At 41.2% G+C, this 14,388-nt stretch overlaps 1 protein-coding gene across 2 annotated transcripts in view; it reads right to left on the bottom strand.

Moving 5' to 3' along the window:
* The window catches only part of LOC146810887 (uncharacterized), an 898,367-nt gene that overhangs the window by 872,848 nt on the left and 11,131 nt on the right, over positions 1-14,388 (bottom strand). For both annotated transcript variants that reach the window (XM_085617928.1, XM_085617929.1), the window contains exon 2: positions 1,268-1,402. In XM_085617928.1, the coding sequence (XP_085474054.1) occupies positions 1,268-1,402 (135 nt within the window). The remainder of the gene's footprint in view (positions 1-1,267; positions 1,403-14,388) is intronic.

The following is a 14,388-nucleotide window of genomic DNA, read 5'->3' as shown; positions in this document are numbered from 1 at the left end:
CTTAAAATCCGACTTTATCACTAAGGATGGTTTTAAATGACAATTTTGTAGACACCAAACTCACTCCTATATGATACCAATTGGAAATTGCCACTTATTAAAGGTAACAAGGATACCCAATGTTATCCGATGGGAGAGGTAGGCCTTGCAGTAGTGAAAAATATATTTAAGAGTTTTACACTACCAGGACATGTAAAAGTTAAAAGTACATGTCCAGCTTTTTAAATACACCTCATTCTGCCATGGGGACTATTCAGGGCCTAATCTAGGGGTGTCTTATGTGTATTAAAAAAAAAGGTTTGGTTCTGGCAAAATTTTGCCAGGTGGAAATGGCAGTTTAAATTGCCCACACAGACCTCAGACATGTTTAAAGGGCTACTTAACTAGGTGGCACAATAAGTGTTGCAGGCCCACTAATAGCATTTATTATCAGGCCCTGGGCACATGTAGTAATACTTTACTAGGGACTTACAAGTAAATTAATTGTGCCAATTTGGTGTAAACCAATTTTGCCATGCTCAGAGAAAAGAGCACACACACTTTAGCATTGGTTAGCAGTAGTAAAGTGCACAGAGGCCAACAAAAATTAGATCACCAAAAATGGAGCAGTAAGACAAAATGTTTGGGGGAAGACCCCCCTAAGACTGACAGGTCTAACATATATGACATCCAGGTTCAATTTTTCAGCTTTAATCAGAGGCTTCAACCAGAATACTTGAAGTTGATAATACATTCATCACACAGGGCTATCAAATTACTGAGACATAATTCTTAGCACTTTGCCCCTCTAATCAGCATTACATGATCAGCAAATAAACTACAAGGGTAAGGTTTAAATAAATACTGGAATTCTGACATTGTTAAACAACAATTCTGACCTATTGAGTATGTACCTTTCTTAACTTTGATGTAACTAATTGAATTCTAACGGATTGTTAAAAAACATGTCTGACACATAAAGTATATACCTTTGTTAACTTTGATGTAAATAATGGAATCCTGACAGATTGCTAGAAAACATCTCTGACAACTAAAGTATGTACCTTTCTTAACTTTAATGTAACTAATCGAATTCTAACGGATTGTTAAAAAACATGTCTGACACATAAAGTATGTACCTTTGTTAACTGTGAGGTAAATAATGGAATCCCGAAAAGCTGTTGGACAACATCATTGACATTTAAATTGTAAATCTCCCTAAACTCTGCTGTACTACAGGAATCCCTGCAGATTGTTGTACCACATCTTAGACATATAAAGTATGTACCTTTGTAAACTTTGATGTTTCTTCTAGCTCAATTTTTGGAAAAGTTGATTTCTCTTTCATGGTATTTTTTAAATGGTCCAAGGTTGTCGTCTTTCTCTCTAAATCGAGAACAGGTGGTGTAAGCAAATCATACATCTATCAAAATGAAGAAAGTGCATTTTAGATATTATCTACAAAGTGGTTTATTTTCTGTTTTCCACCACTATCAACAATACAGCTTGAAAGATGCATAGGCAAAATGAAAATCAAATGGAACAAATTATACCATCTTAACAATGCTCATTGTATTATTCATCATGATTATATTGACACTAGCACTAATGTAGCACACAGGAACATCATTTAGAGGTCACTGGAGGTAGTAACTGGATTCCTGACTTGTATCCCAAAATGCTCCTTGCTACCACTGATGTTAGAGGACTCAAAGACAGCATTATGAATAAAAGAATTATTATTATTCGCTTTTGTAGAGCTACCGAGGGCATCCCAGCGCTGGCATCTAGACAGGGGTTCCGGCGGATATTTATGAGGATGATTGCTGGAATAGCCAGGTCTTGAGAAGTTTCTAGAAAGGAAGATGACAGAATTCAGCTTGGATGTGTGCGGCATTGTGTTCTAGAGTCCGACCACATTGTAAGCAAATGATCTGCCTCCACTTCTTGCCCTCTTTATTTTCGGTGGGGTCGCAAAATGAAGATAAGTGGATCAGAGGAGTTTTCGGGGGGTATGGGGTAATGAGTGGTCTATTGATAGCAGGGTGATACCCCCAGTAGGTCCTATGGGCTATGCCCAGAGCCTTAAATTTGACTCTGCCGGAAACGGGTAGCCAGTGGAGCGTGTTTAGGGCCGATGTGACCGATCTACTTTTAGGTACCCCCAGCAGTAGTCTAGCTACACTATTCTGTGTGACTTGGAGTTTTCTTAAAGTTGCTATGGGTGCTCCAAGATATAGGGAGTTTTCATAGTTCAAACGTGATAGGACCAGAGCCTGTATCAGGGTCCATCTAACGCTTATTGAAAGGAGGGTGGTGGATCTTGTGGAGTAATCTAATGGCACCGAAGCATGCCTCTGTAAATTTTATTGCTTGGTCCTCGAATTTAAAAGAGCTGTCCTACCAGATGCCCAGGCTTTTTATCTTGGTCTTTGGGGAGGGGGTAGGCCCCAGGCAATTAGGCCAGTTCTGTTTGAGGTCCAGACCAGATGTTTTACGCAGAAGCATTAACTCTGTCTTTCCACCATTCAGCTTAAGGCAGGAGTGTTCCATCCATGAAGTCACTTCCCCCAGGCAGGGTTCCAGGTCAGAGGGGTGGTTATGTTGGCCATTGAGGGAGATTACCAGCTGGGTATCGTCTGCGTAGGTGACAATTTTTATCCCGTAAGGCAGGATGATGTCAGATAGGGGCTGCAAATATACATTAAATAATGTGGGGCTCACGGAGGTTCCCTGAGGGACTCCACAACCAATCACCAGAGCTCTAGAGGTGGATTCCCCTGAGAAGACCTGGAAGGTTCTATTCTCTAGGTAGGATTGGATCCATTTAAGTGCTTCACCTGAGACAGACACTTTAGCTGTTCCTTTAATTTTAATTAATAGCTGCTTGTACCGTTCTGCAGATAGTGCACAGTTCCTGGCTCTATCTGTTGCAATTTAGAAGCTAAGGTAGAACCAAGGAACCTCTTAGCTAGGAATCCCTGATCTAGGACACCACCAAGGACTAAGGGAAAATATACTCTTGGATGGGATGTAGTAGATCTACAAGAGTATGAGGTTTACACTTTCATGAGAGTCTAACCAAATAATCATTATCATGACAGGGAGGTAAACCATTGTTAAAAGTGAACTGATGTATTAGCAAAACTTACTGTGAACTAATGTGACATCACACAGTTGCTAAATATTCATATTTGTGGCATTATAATACAAACCGATCATGTGTGCTAAAGGGGGGTTCTTATAAAAATCTACAAAGTGAGCATATTAAGTGTATTTTGGAAACAAAAAAAGGCATAGTTAGATGGACCTAATGGGACCGTGTAAAGTATTACACATGTAGGTTTATGAGCACTAGTGCAAGCCTTCTCCATCTATAGTATGCACTTGAACCAATTTCATTGTATCATAACATAACGATAGCATGCTTTGCATGCCAGCTTGCATTTTCTAGCTAACTTTGGTGTTTCTGCAATTGGAGTCCTGCATTCACAATAAATCAAAACTACATGCACAAGGAAACTAAGAAAAAGGATCACTATGCACACCTGACAAAGCAAAACATGAGAATGTCCTTTTAAATGTAACTTTCCTAAGGTTTGATTCTTCAGCAAACTGAAATCCCTCTTTATATTGAAAAAGATGGACAAAGCAGAGAACAAATATATTATGTGATGAAAAAATATCGCAAAAAAAATATGATAGATTAACTTCTTAGCATGATCTTAAATTGTAGTACTACTGCAAAATCCACAAGGAATTGTGAGCTTAATTTTAAGAACTGAACAGGCACCATATCAACTATTCAGTACCATGAGCCTAATTTAGAGTTTGGCGGGCTGGGTCCTCTGTCATAAACTGAATACGCTGTCTGCCAAAACTTCGATCCACCTCCTCCATGCTGAGTTGAATGGTCCATCAGTTTTCTGATGCCCTTGCCCCTGGTGACCTCATTATCAGAAATCCTATTCACACAACTTGTCAGATTAGGGACATCAGGCCACCCTCCCTTTTTAGAGTGAATGGTCTGATGTCTTCTTTTCTTGTCACAGCCAGGAAGAACCTGGCAATCATGGAAAGAATAAAGAAATATGATCTCCATACCCTGGGACAAGAATCCCAGAGTATGGGAGTCATAATTTTTTTTCTTTTTCAGAATCAAACTCCTGCTTTGGGAATTTGTTTCTGAAAAACCAAAATGTTTAATGAACAGCCGCCTAACAGATAGCAAAGGGATCACTGTTAAACTGGCAGGCATTTAAAAATTTGGTGAGTGGGTGTCCTTCAGGGTGGCACACGTAATCTCCTCTGACTTCCTGATGGATGGATGCGCCGCCCACCGAACTCTAAATCAACCCCTATGTTTTTTCCATGATTTAATTCCTCAGTCTTCATTGCTTTAAACTTATTTCAAATCTTACAGCTCTGTTATAAAAGATTATGTACCTCTAATATAATTTCAACTATCCACTGAAATGCAGTGGTTTAGATGACAATATTTTGGCTACACCAGGATACTGGTTCTTTTTTTAAGGCTAATGAGGATTGGTCTATCAAAATTGAGGATCACATGAGAAACATGAGTCTTGGTTAGGGTCTTTATACATGTATTTATTTATTGGGTTATTTTGCGTAACACAAAAAAGGCCCTTCAATATGACCAAAATAAAGAGCAGTAGGCAAAGAAAAGATAGGGTTAGCAAACAAAATAGACGTTACAAGAATGGATACAAATCTAATCAACATTGCAAAAGGTAATATACCAAGTAGATAATGTTACAGTGACACATAAATATGTGGGGGCATAAGGGCAATTCAGTCATTAGCACTAAAAGAGCCCTTGAAGCAGAGGGCAGAAAGTGCATAGGAAGTGATGGGTGGTACTGAGATGAAGGAGAAAAGATTAAAGTTATTTTTTAAATGACAGACAGGTATTTTTGTGTATGTTGGGTAAGAATAGAGTTCAAAATTCCATGACCACCAACAGAGAAAGAGTTGCGTATGGAGAGTGTTTAGTTGAATATAGGGGTTTCAAGGAGAGGGCTATTTGACCTGAGAAGTGTATGTGAGTCCCACAAAAACTTCAGCTATCTGGCCAAGTAATGTGATTGACGAGAATGAAAGCATTCATGCACTAGACGATCACACATGTAAATTGATTTGCCATTTATAGGGAGCCAAGTTAAGGAATGGAATTTCAAAGTGATATGGTCAAAATGAGCACTCCGTGAGATCAAACATGCTGCAGCATACAAGAAAGCTTTGAGAGTAGCAAGATAAACTTTCAGAATACCAGAGAGATGTTCCAGAGTCATGTCTGAACAGGACTAATAATTCCACAGGGAAGACAGATTTTATCCCACAGAATAGTCTCAACAGATAGTTGGCACTACTGGATGAATAAGTTCTGTGTGGACTCAAGAGTGAAATTTAGTGATTTAGAACTATCAATAATCATCAGAGTGCAGTCAAGAATGGTGGAATGAAGTCATTTCTGGACAGAAATGGAAATGGGCTGGGATGAGATCATCAAGATCTAATTTTAGAAGGATTGAACTTCATATGGTGGGTGTTTATCTATGCCTACGCTGCAAGCTTAAAAATGCCAAGGTAATGTCTTCAGGAGAAGAAACTTTGAGGTAAATCTGAGTAGCGTTAAAAAATTGGTTGTATGAGATGCCAGATTCTCAGATTTTCACAAATAGCAGTCCCTTCCACACAAAATATCATGACTGTAATTTACATAGAAATACACTGATGTCTATGTTTTAACTGTCCAACTGGACATAGTTATTTAACTCGAATATTTGTGAGAACAGCATTTAAGTGGGACATTTAACAACAGAAAAAAGACTCAGGCATTGAAATAGCAAGGCCTATAGCATAATTCAGTAGTTAGGCCAACAAGCACACATTATAACACCATAACACAAGTTGATAAAAGGTAAGATTGCGTCAAGGTGCAAGGAGTCTACAACATTTCAATCCCTTTGTCAAAATACTGGGTTCATCTTCAAGACATCAAGGATGATTCCTGAGATAGATGCCTATTACAATTGAAGCTAGAAGAAGGGAAAAAGTGGGGAATGAAAGTGGAAGAAAAGGAACAAGGGGAAAGGGAAAAGATACGTTATTAAGGTTAGGTCTAAAATTAAAAAGTATATTAATTTCCATTGGAGCATGCACAAGTAAGGGACATGCTTAGTCTTTAAATAGTATTAGAAAACCCCAAACAACACGTAAGTCAAAGCAAGTGAAGCATGCATAAGGGTTGAGCAATGAGCATGCTCAATGAATATCATATAGTGTTGGAAAGTCTTGAGTCATACGTTAAAAGGAAACTATTGCTGTTGGTAGGGCATGCAATGCAGAGTGAGATGGATAATTGGGCTAGTGAGGCATAAATTGAGGGCATCGAAGATGACTAACCCTCGACCAATTAGCGGCCAGACCGTAAAGTGGTGGGGCGGACCAGGGATGAGAGCTCAGAGCAGTACTGGTAGAGGTAAGGGAAATTATTAACAAGAAGGACTCATAAGCAAATGGAATTAAGACAACATGCAGATTAATATATACAGACCCTGAAGTGCTGTTTGAGCAGCCGATGTGGCTGTGGTAATCAGTGAAGCGCAGTATGGTCACATATGAGTGGATACTCACAGGCAAGCAGATGACTAACCCTTGAAGAATGGTGGCCAGATCCAGACTGCAAGGAGGTGAAGCAAACAAGGTATGAGATCTCATGGTGGTTCTGGTAGGGGCAAGGGGAATTATTAACAATAAGGAATCATAAGCCGATGTAATTAGGCAACATGCAAAGTAATTTATACAGACCCTGAAGCCCTGTTGCAGCAACCGATGTAGGTTGAGGTAATTGGTGAAGTGTGGTATTGTCACATGTGAGCGAATGCTCACAGGCAAAGACTCGTAACTGGTGGGGAAGGTTATCCAAGTTTAAGTAAGGGGGATTGCATTGCATTAAATAGGCTATAGCAGCAGACATGAGTGCTCTTGCAGTGGTTGTTGACCGGAATGTGGCGGGTCAGTGTGAAGCTAAGTGAGCTTGATTACATGTACTGCCGGCTCAACTGGGACCCAAGAGGTGTAGATGCCACAAGGGTTCCAAAAATGTAACGTGATGACATGGTCACAAAGCATGATGGGATAGAAGGAGAACTGACAGATAAGTGGTGCGGCCCTATTAGAGTGAGGAATTAAAGTAGAAATTGTTGTTCATTATCGGAAAGGAAAGCAATTAATTAGAAATAGTAGTAGAGGCAAGGAAATGTAGTGTCTGATGATATAAAATTACAACATTGTATATAAGGAATTGTTATAGGTGCAAACCACAATGGACCAAGTAGGCATGAGACACCGCTAGAGTCACAGAATAAAATTGCTTACAATGGATATTCATTGATAAGGTTGTTGATAAGTGTTAATTAAAGGTAACCTGCTAAATTGATGCATGTTCATAGGTCACAGTTGTGAGCAGAGCCAATTTGCAGCAGTACATTTAAGGCAGTGTAATACGGAAAACCAGCAGTGAAGTAGAAGGGCGTGAGTTACCGTTAAAGTCATGCCATGAGAATCCATACAGTGGTGATTGAACTTGTATTTTTACAGATTAAGGGCCCGATGTAGGTGGCCAAATAGTGATCGGTAACGCTCAAATTAGCAGAATTTCAGCGTTAGCTATCGCTAAAAAAGCATGTGAAATGTAGGAGCAGAAACACTGAATCGCTAAATAAGGAATCGCTAAAAATAACGGAAATCAACTACCGATTCCTTATTTAGCAAATATGCCACACGGACTCACTATTTAGCTACTCGCAAAATAAGGAATTGGTAAAAAAATTCGCAAACCTATGTACATAAAATCGCTATTACCGAATCCTTAAGAAATTGCTAATTAAGAGTCGCGAATTACCATGGACTCAAATCAGGTGGTAACCAGGTGCACAGCATATAAACAGCTCCAGAATGCATCATCCTGAACACAATGGCGGCCCTCTACGTCATTGCAAGGCGGTTAAGGATACGAGCTGCAGCACAAAGGATATGGAGGTGACAGGAACGCGTCTACAGATTGCGCATCACCTTATTCCAACTCACAGAGGCTGAAGTCCATGAGAGGTACAGGCTACACCCAAACACTATCCTGGACCTGATACGGGACCTGCACCCATTCCTGGAGCACCAGACACCAGGGGCGCACGCAATACCTACTCATGTACAGGTACTCTGTTGCCTGCACCTCCTGGCATCTGGCAGTTACCAAGGGGTAATAGCTGCGGCAGGTGGAGTCTCACAGAGTTGCCTGTCGTGTTTTCTCAATACATTCCTGGACACCATGTTGCAAAGGATGCCACACTACATCCAATTCCCCAGCACACAGGCAGAACTGCAGAAGACCAAGGTGGACTTTTACAAGAAGGCCCACTTCCCACACGTCATAGGTTGCATTGACGGGACACATATACCAATCTGCCCCCCTGCTGTGACTGAGTACATCTACCGCATTCGCAAATCCACACATTGTATAAATGTACAGGTTATATGTAATGCCTCTTCCATCATCACTGACATAGTTGCAAAATTCCCAGGGAGCACGCATGATTCATACATGTTCAGGAACAGTGGGATCTATACGCGTCTCGTTGCGGGTGAATTTGGAGAAGGCTACCTGCTAGGTAAATATATGTGACACCCCCTGAAGTATACACCTGTTGCTACGATTGTTGACTGTGAATAACTTACTTTCTTCTCACACTTAGGTGACAGCACCTATTCCGTGCGTTCTTTCATTCGAACTCCGTACCTGCACCCATCCACCCCAAGTGAAAGGCGATATAATGTTGGTTTTTTTGGTGTTTTTTTTTTAGCAGAGTTTTATATAGCACGAACTTGACCTGAATCCAATCAGGTATCAGAGCGCTTTACATAGCACCAGTTACGTTACATGAGGACACACATTCATTTCATTGTTTTTTTTTTTTTTGTTAGGCACGGGGAGATTACGTGATTTGCCCAGAATCACAGGATGTTTTAGCGTTGTTACTGAGACTCGAACCCAGTTCCCCCAGGTCCGAGTTCGAGCGCCCTAACCGTTAGGCCAACTCCTCTCCCCTTGCACATAGATCTACACGCAATGTGGTTGAGCGAACATTTGGACTCCTCAAAAGCAGGTTCCGCTGCCTCCACAAAAGTGGAGGTGCACGGCAGTACCGGCCCCTGGTCTGCTGCAAAATCATAGCTGCATGTGCCATGCTGCATAACATTGCCACTAAGACGGGGACACCCGTGGAAATCAGTGAATCTGAGGAGGAGGATGAGGAGGAGGAAGGTACACAGCCACAGCACAATGCTGCAGGTGGCACAGCTGCAGCAGATGGGAGACAGAGACGGTCAGAGATCACACAAAATTATTTCTGAGTAAGCAATGCGACAAAGCCAGTTAGTGCAATTGTGTCAGGGTGTTTAATTTACCGTACATCAGGCAATTGTACAGCACAGCGTACATGTTGTGCCTGATCAAGCACAACATGGCATAGTCACTCCCCCATGCAAAATCACTAGTCTCATCATTGTGTCCAATGGGTTACGTCACCCACCACACAATGGAATGTGATGGCAGTACTTATCTCCTGTGCCCACGCGCACCACAGCTGCGTTCAGTAGGCACACTGTCCTCACCAGTACTGTGTCCTGCGGCAGAACCATACCTAACACTGCGCCTCCTGTTCTCTGGCAAGGGGGGTGTTATGCTGCTGTGACTGGTTGCCTCCTCACTCTCAGCCCCATCCCCTGTACCGGTGGCAGCAATCTGGTTTGTCAGAATCACCTCTAAAGCACTGGTGACTGTTACCAGGCCCTGAGTGACTTCACGGCTGCACTTTGCCATTTCCAGTTGCATGGCCACTAGGTGACGACTGAGCACATGTGTTGCATTGCACAGCCTGTTGACATACTTGGTGTACCCTTCAAGTTTCTGCCTGTCTCTGTGCCTTGCAGCACGGTCACTATCAATTCTGCCGCATAACAACCTCACTGCATCCGACATCTCCTTCATGCCCTCTGCCACCGTATTGTTGAGGCAGTATATGGCCTCCTTTATGTTGTCAATATTTCTGTTGTTTGCCACAATCTGACGTTGAATGGCCCTCATTGTCTTTCCCTGCAGGCGCTGCACTTTGAGCATCTGCCCCTCCAGACAAGAGAAGACACTGGACTCCTCAGCGTCAGGACTCTGTGCCCTTTGTCGCCGTCTACGGGCACCTGTGTTGCCATCCTCCACAGGGGACTGTGTCACAGATGCCTGTGTGTCATCGTCCGGCGTGGTCTGTTGTGCTCCCTGGCTGTCATCCTCTGTACCATCTATCTCCTGGAGGCTATCCACTGTATACCTTCTTGATCGTGCTGGTGGTGGTGGTGGGGATGGTGGTGTGGTATCAGCAGGTGATATGACTTCCTCCTCAATTGTGTTTTCTTCCCTGGAAGCCTCGCCAGTCTCCCCTTCTGCAGCCTGGGGCGATGTTCCGCCTGTGGATACAGAATGTACTATTACTCACTTGTCTGCCAGAATTTGTCTGCAAATAAATGTAATGACTGACAATCTAGCTGTCTGTCCTCCGCTAGCTCATTTATTGATGTGTGTGACATACCTATGCTTTTTCGGGACTGACTGATTTGCTAACAGTTGATATGGACTACATGATGCATTGCTTATTTTAGACAAAACATGTTCTGGAGTGAGATTCTTGCAGGGGGATTGGGGTTAGGGAGGGGAGACAGCATGCTGTGCATGCATTTTACCTCGTCTGTTGGATGCTGTTGCTGAGCTGTCCATGTCCCGATGCCACTGACGCTCTCCGGTTGGAGGATTGACTCAACCATTTGCTCTAGGGCAGTCGGAGCAGGCGCAGTTTAGGTTCTCCCGCCTGTCTTCCTGGCTCGTTTCAGCCGGTCAGCCACCCTCTCCTTGGCATGTTTCCTCAGATCATACCATCGCTTCTTTAGGTCATCTATTGAGCGATGTGTGACGCCAATCGCATTGATCTTCTGCTGGATCCCCAGCCAAATCCTCCTTTTTTGTGCCTCAGGGATGTGAAGAGATTTCTTGCTAAAGAGCTGGTCAGGAAGATGGGTACACTCTATGAGGTGTCCATAATAGGTGCTCTAGTAGTAGGTATTACCATTTGTAATACTTCTGTCTTGTTTGTTGATCTCCCGGTGTACTGTACTTGTTGCCGTCCCCTGCCCTGTCTGGCTGGTTGGCCCTGGCCTCTCCCTAAAAAAGTCTCATAGGGTGTATTGGTAGACAAGCTTGGACCTTCACCCAAGTCCAAGTTATCTGAAGAGTCTCCTGAAGTGTCAGAAAGCCAAAAATGTTGTTTTGCTTATTGTATTTGCATACGGAACATCAGTTGTAGTCTAACATGTTTCTTTTTGCATTTCTCTAGTTGTTCAGTTGGTGATGTACTCACTGACTGTGGTAATTCTGCTGTGTCAGAGCACAGAGAAGGACCCTCTATAATCTCCCTTATATAATCGTCTGAGTACAGGGGAGCATGATTGGACATGATTATGGGTAGTGGAGAGGGAAGAATAGATGAGGGCTAGGCAAAGGGAATGAAGGGAGGAGGAGGGAAAAAAGTGAAAACCCACTTAAAATAGTCAGTGATAGGTTTCAAACCCTTGCAATCCAGCTATTGTGTTAAACATGTTTTACAGAAGCAAGTAAACCCAAGTAATGGTCAGGGACCATGGGTATCACTTATTTTCAAATACAGCAGTCCCTTAAATACAAAATATTATGACTGTAATTTACATAGAAATACAATGTTGCCTATGTTTTAACCGTCCACCTGGACATAAGCATTTAATGTGAACATTTGTGAGAACAACATATAAGTGGGACATTTAACAACAGAAAAAAAGTTTAAATAGGCAAGGTCTATAGCATTAATCAGTAATTGGGCCAACAAGCATACATTATAACACCATAGCACAAGTTGATAAAAGGTAAGATTGTGTCAAGGTGCGAGGAGTCTACAACATTTCGATCCCTTTGTCAAAATACTGGGGTCTTCTTCAAGACATCAAGGATGATGCCTGAGATAGATGCCTATTACAATTGAAGCTAGAAGAAGGGAAAAAGTGAGTGAGGAAAGTGGAAGAAAAGGGAAAAAGTGGAAAGGGAAAAGATAAGTTATTAACGTTAGGTCCAAAATTAAAAAGTATATTAATTTCCATTGAGCATGCACAAGTAAGGGGCATGCTTAGTCTTTAAATAGTATTAGAAAATCATGAACAACACGCACATTGACGCAAGTGAAGCATGCATAAGGGTTGAGCATACTCATTGAATATTATATAGTGTTGGAAAGTCTTGAGTGATATGTTGATTCTCTTATGTCACCCTATGGTTCAAGCTAAAGGTTGAAGAGTGCAGGAGCTATAACAGAGCCCCGAGGGGCACCTTGTGAGAGAAGAGCAGGGGCAGAGAAATCATGATCAATTTTAATCAAATGCAACTGATTTTTAGGAAATATTGGAACTAGTACATTACTTTGCCTTTATGTGTTCAATTAATAAGTGAATTAGGATATTGTAGCTGACAATTTTAAAGGCTACAGATAAATCAAGAAGCGTTAACAAAAACTTGTCTAGAATACATAGTGCTTCATGTTAATTCGTCAGACCAGAGACTGGGCAAACATTATTAACTCCTTAACTGCTACGGTTTTTACACTTCCAATGCTGAGCCAAATGTAGAAAATTGTGGTTTTTGTTGGAAAAATATAATAAAAGTGCTGCGCAAGAAAGTATTTTCTTTCTGAAAATGATATCAACAAAAGGTTTGCTGTGCTACGATAACAATGGGCCGTATGTACAAAGCTTTTTTGAGGTCACCATGGTCTGATTTTTTAATGTACAAAGGACCAATTTGCAAATTGGTAACCTATTACTGAATCGCAAATTGGGCTTGCGATTCTGTGTTAGGAAAGGCTGTGTTTAGGGTATGTGTGAATGTTTTGTGACCAAAATACGGTCCCCAAGGGACCCCTGGCGCATTGTGAATGTTGGTGAAATTTTTTTTTAAGAGCAGGCAGTAATCCCACGGACCACTGCCCACTCTTAAAAAATTAAAAGAAATGTTCTAGTTTTTTATTTTTATTTTGAAAGGCATCCCATTTCTGTTTAAGGAAAATGGGCTGCATTTCCTCAAAACATATTGCTTTATTTAAAAGCAGTCACAAACATGGTGGTCTGATGACCCCAGAAGGCCACCGTCCCTGTGATTTTTGCAATCCCAATGGTTCACAAAGTGAGAACTACCTCATGAATAATAATGAGGTAGGTGTATTTGTGACCCACACAGGAAATCGCTAAATGTGTGAAACACACATTTACACATAGCTGTCTGTGATTACCAAAAAACTAATTACAAAAATTTGCTATTATGTAATCGCAAACCCAAATCTATGTATATCTGTCCCCATGTTCACAGCTTTCAGGAACAAGCAGAGTTGTAAAATGAAGCAAATTTGTTTGCCACAGTTTTTGCATTTTGCATCTCCAATTTTTTGAGGGTTCACCTTCATGTTTGAGGTGGAAACAGGTATGAATCCCTTGGTGAAGCCTAAAAGCTATACATTTATGAAAAGTATATAACATTTAAAAAAATACAACAAAAAAACAGCAACTGATCATTTGAGTAGATTACTAGGGGTTTTTCTAAAGAAATTAATAATTGAAATAAAAACAAAATTTATAATATAAGTAGGACATAACAGAAGTTGACGACAATGTTTTAATCTCTAACTGTTTGTCCTGACAACCAATTTACAAAAGTAACATATTGACACTTCCACCAGACCCATCTGGTTGTAGGTATATAGTGTTTGTTGGTTACCCAAAAACAACTGATTCCTGGAGCTAACAACTGAGCTGCTTCTTCCTAAGATGTTTCATTGTGTACTGACCATGCAGCAATCTATATGGTAAAATATAATTAATAATAAATGAGTAGGATGGAAACCAATGCATGTTTGAAAAGTGCACAAGATATTGAGTTTAGGAGTAGTGGATACTTTTACACCTCAGAATTTTGTTTACCTGAACTATCTTGATTAAGAGGGCATTTTGTAAAATGTGTTCTTTCTTGCAAAACTAGCTTATATTTGGAAGCCAAGCATGGGGTAAAATTCAATTGGTAAACAAATATGTTCTACTATTCTGTTTTTCCACACACTTCCCAGTGAAAACTGCACTCCATTTGTATGTGTGGGCCTATTACCCATGACAAGAAAGGCCCACAACTCAACATTGAGGCAAAACATTTTTGGCATGAGAAAAAAGACAATTTTTGGCAATATGAGTCTCTGTGAAATAAGGCCCCAGGCT

Source organism: Triturus cristatus, chromosome 7, assembly GCF_964204655.1.
Source record: "Triturus cristatus chromosome 7, aTriCri1.1, whole genome shotgun sequence".
In the NCBI taxonomy this organism is placed as follows: Eukaryota; Metazoa; Chordata; class Amphibia; order Caudata; family Salamandridae; genus Triturus; species Triturus cristatus.
The sequence above is the reverse complement of the archived record's forward strand: the minus strand, read 5'-3'. Positions and strand labels throughout refer to the sequence as shown.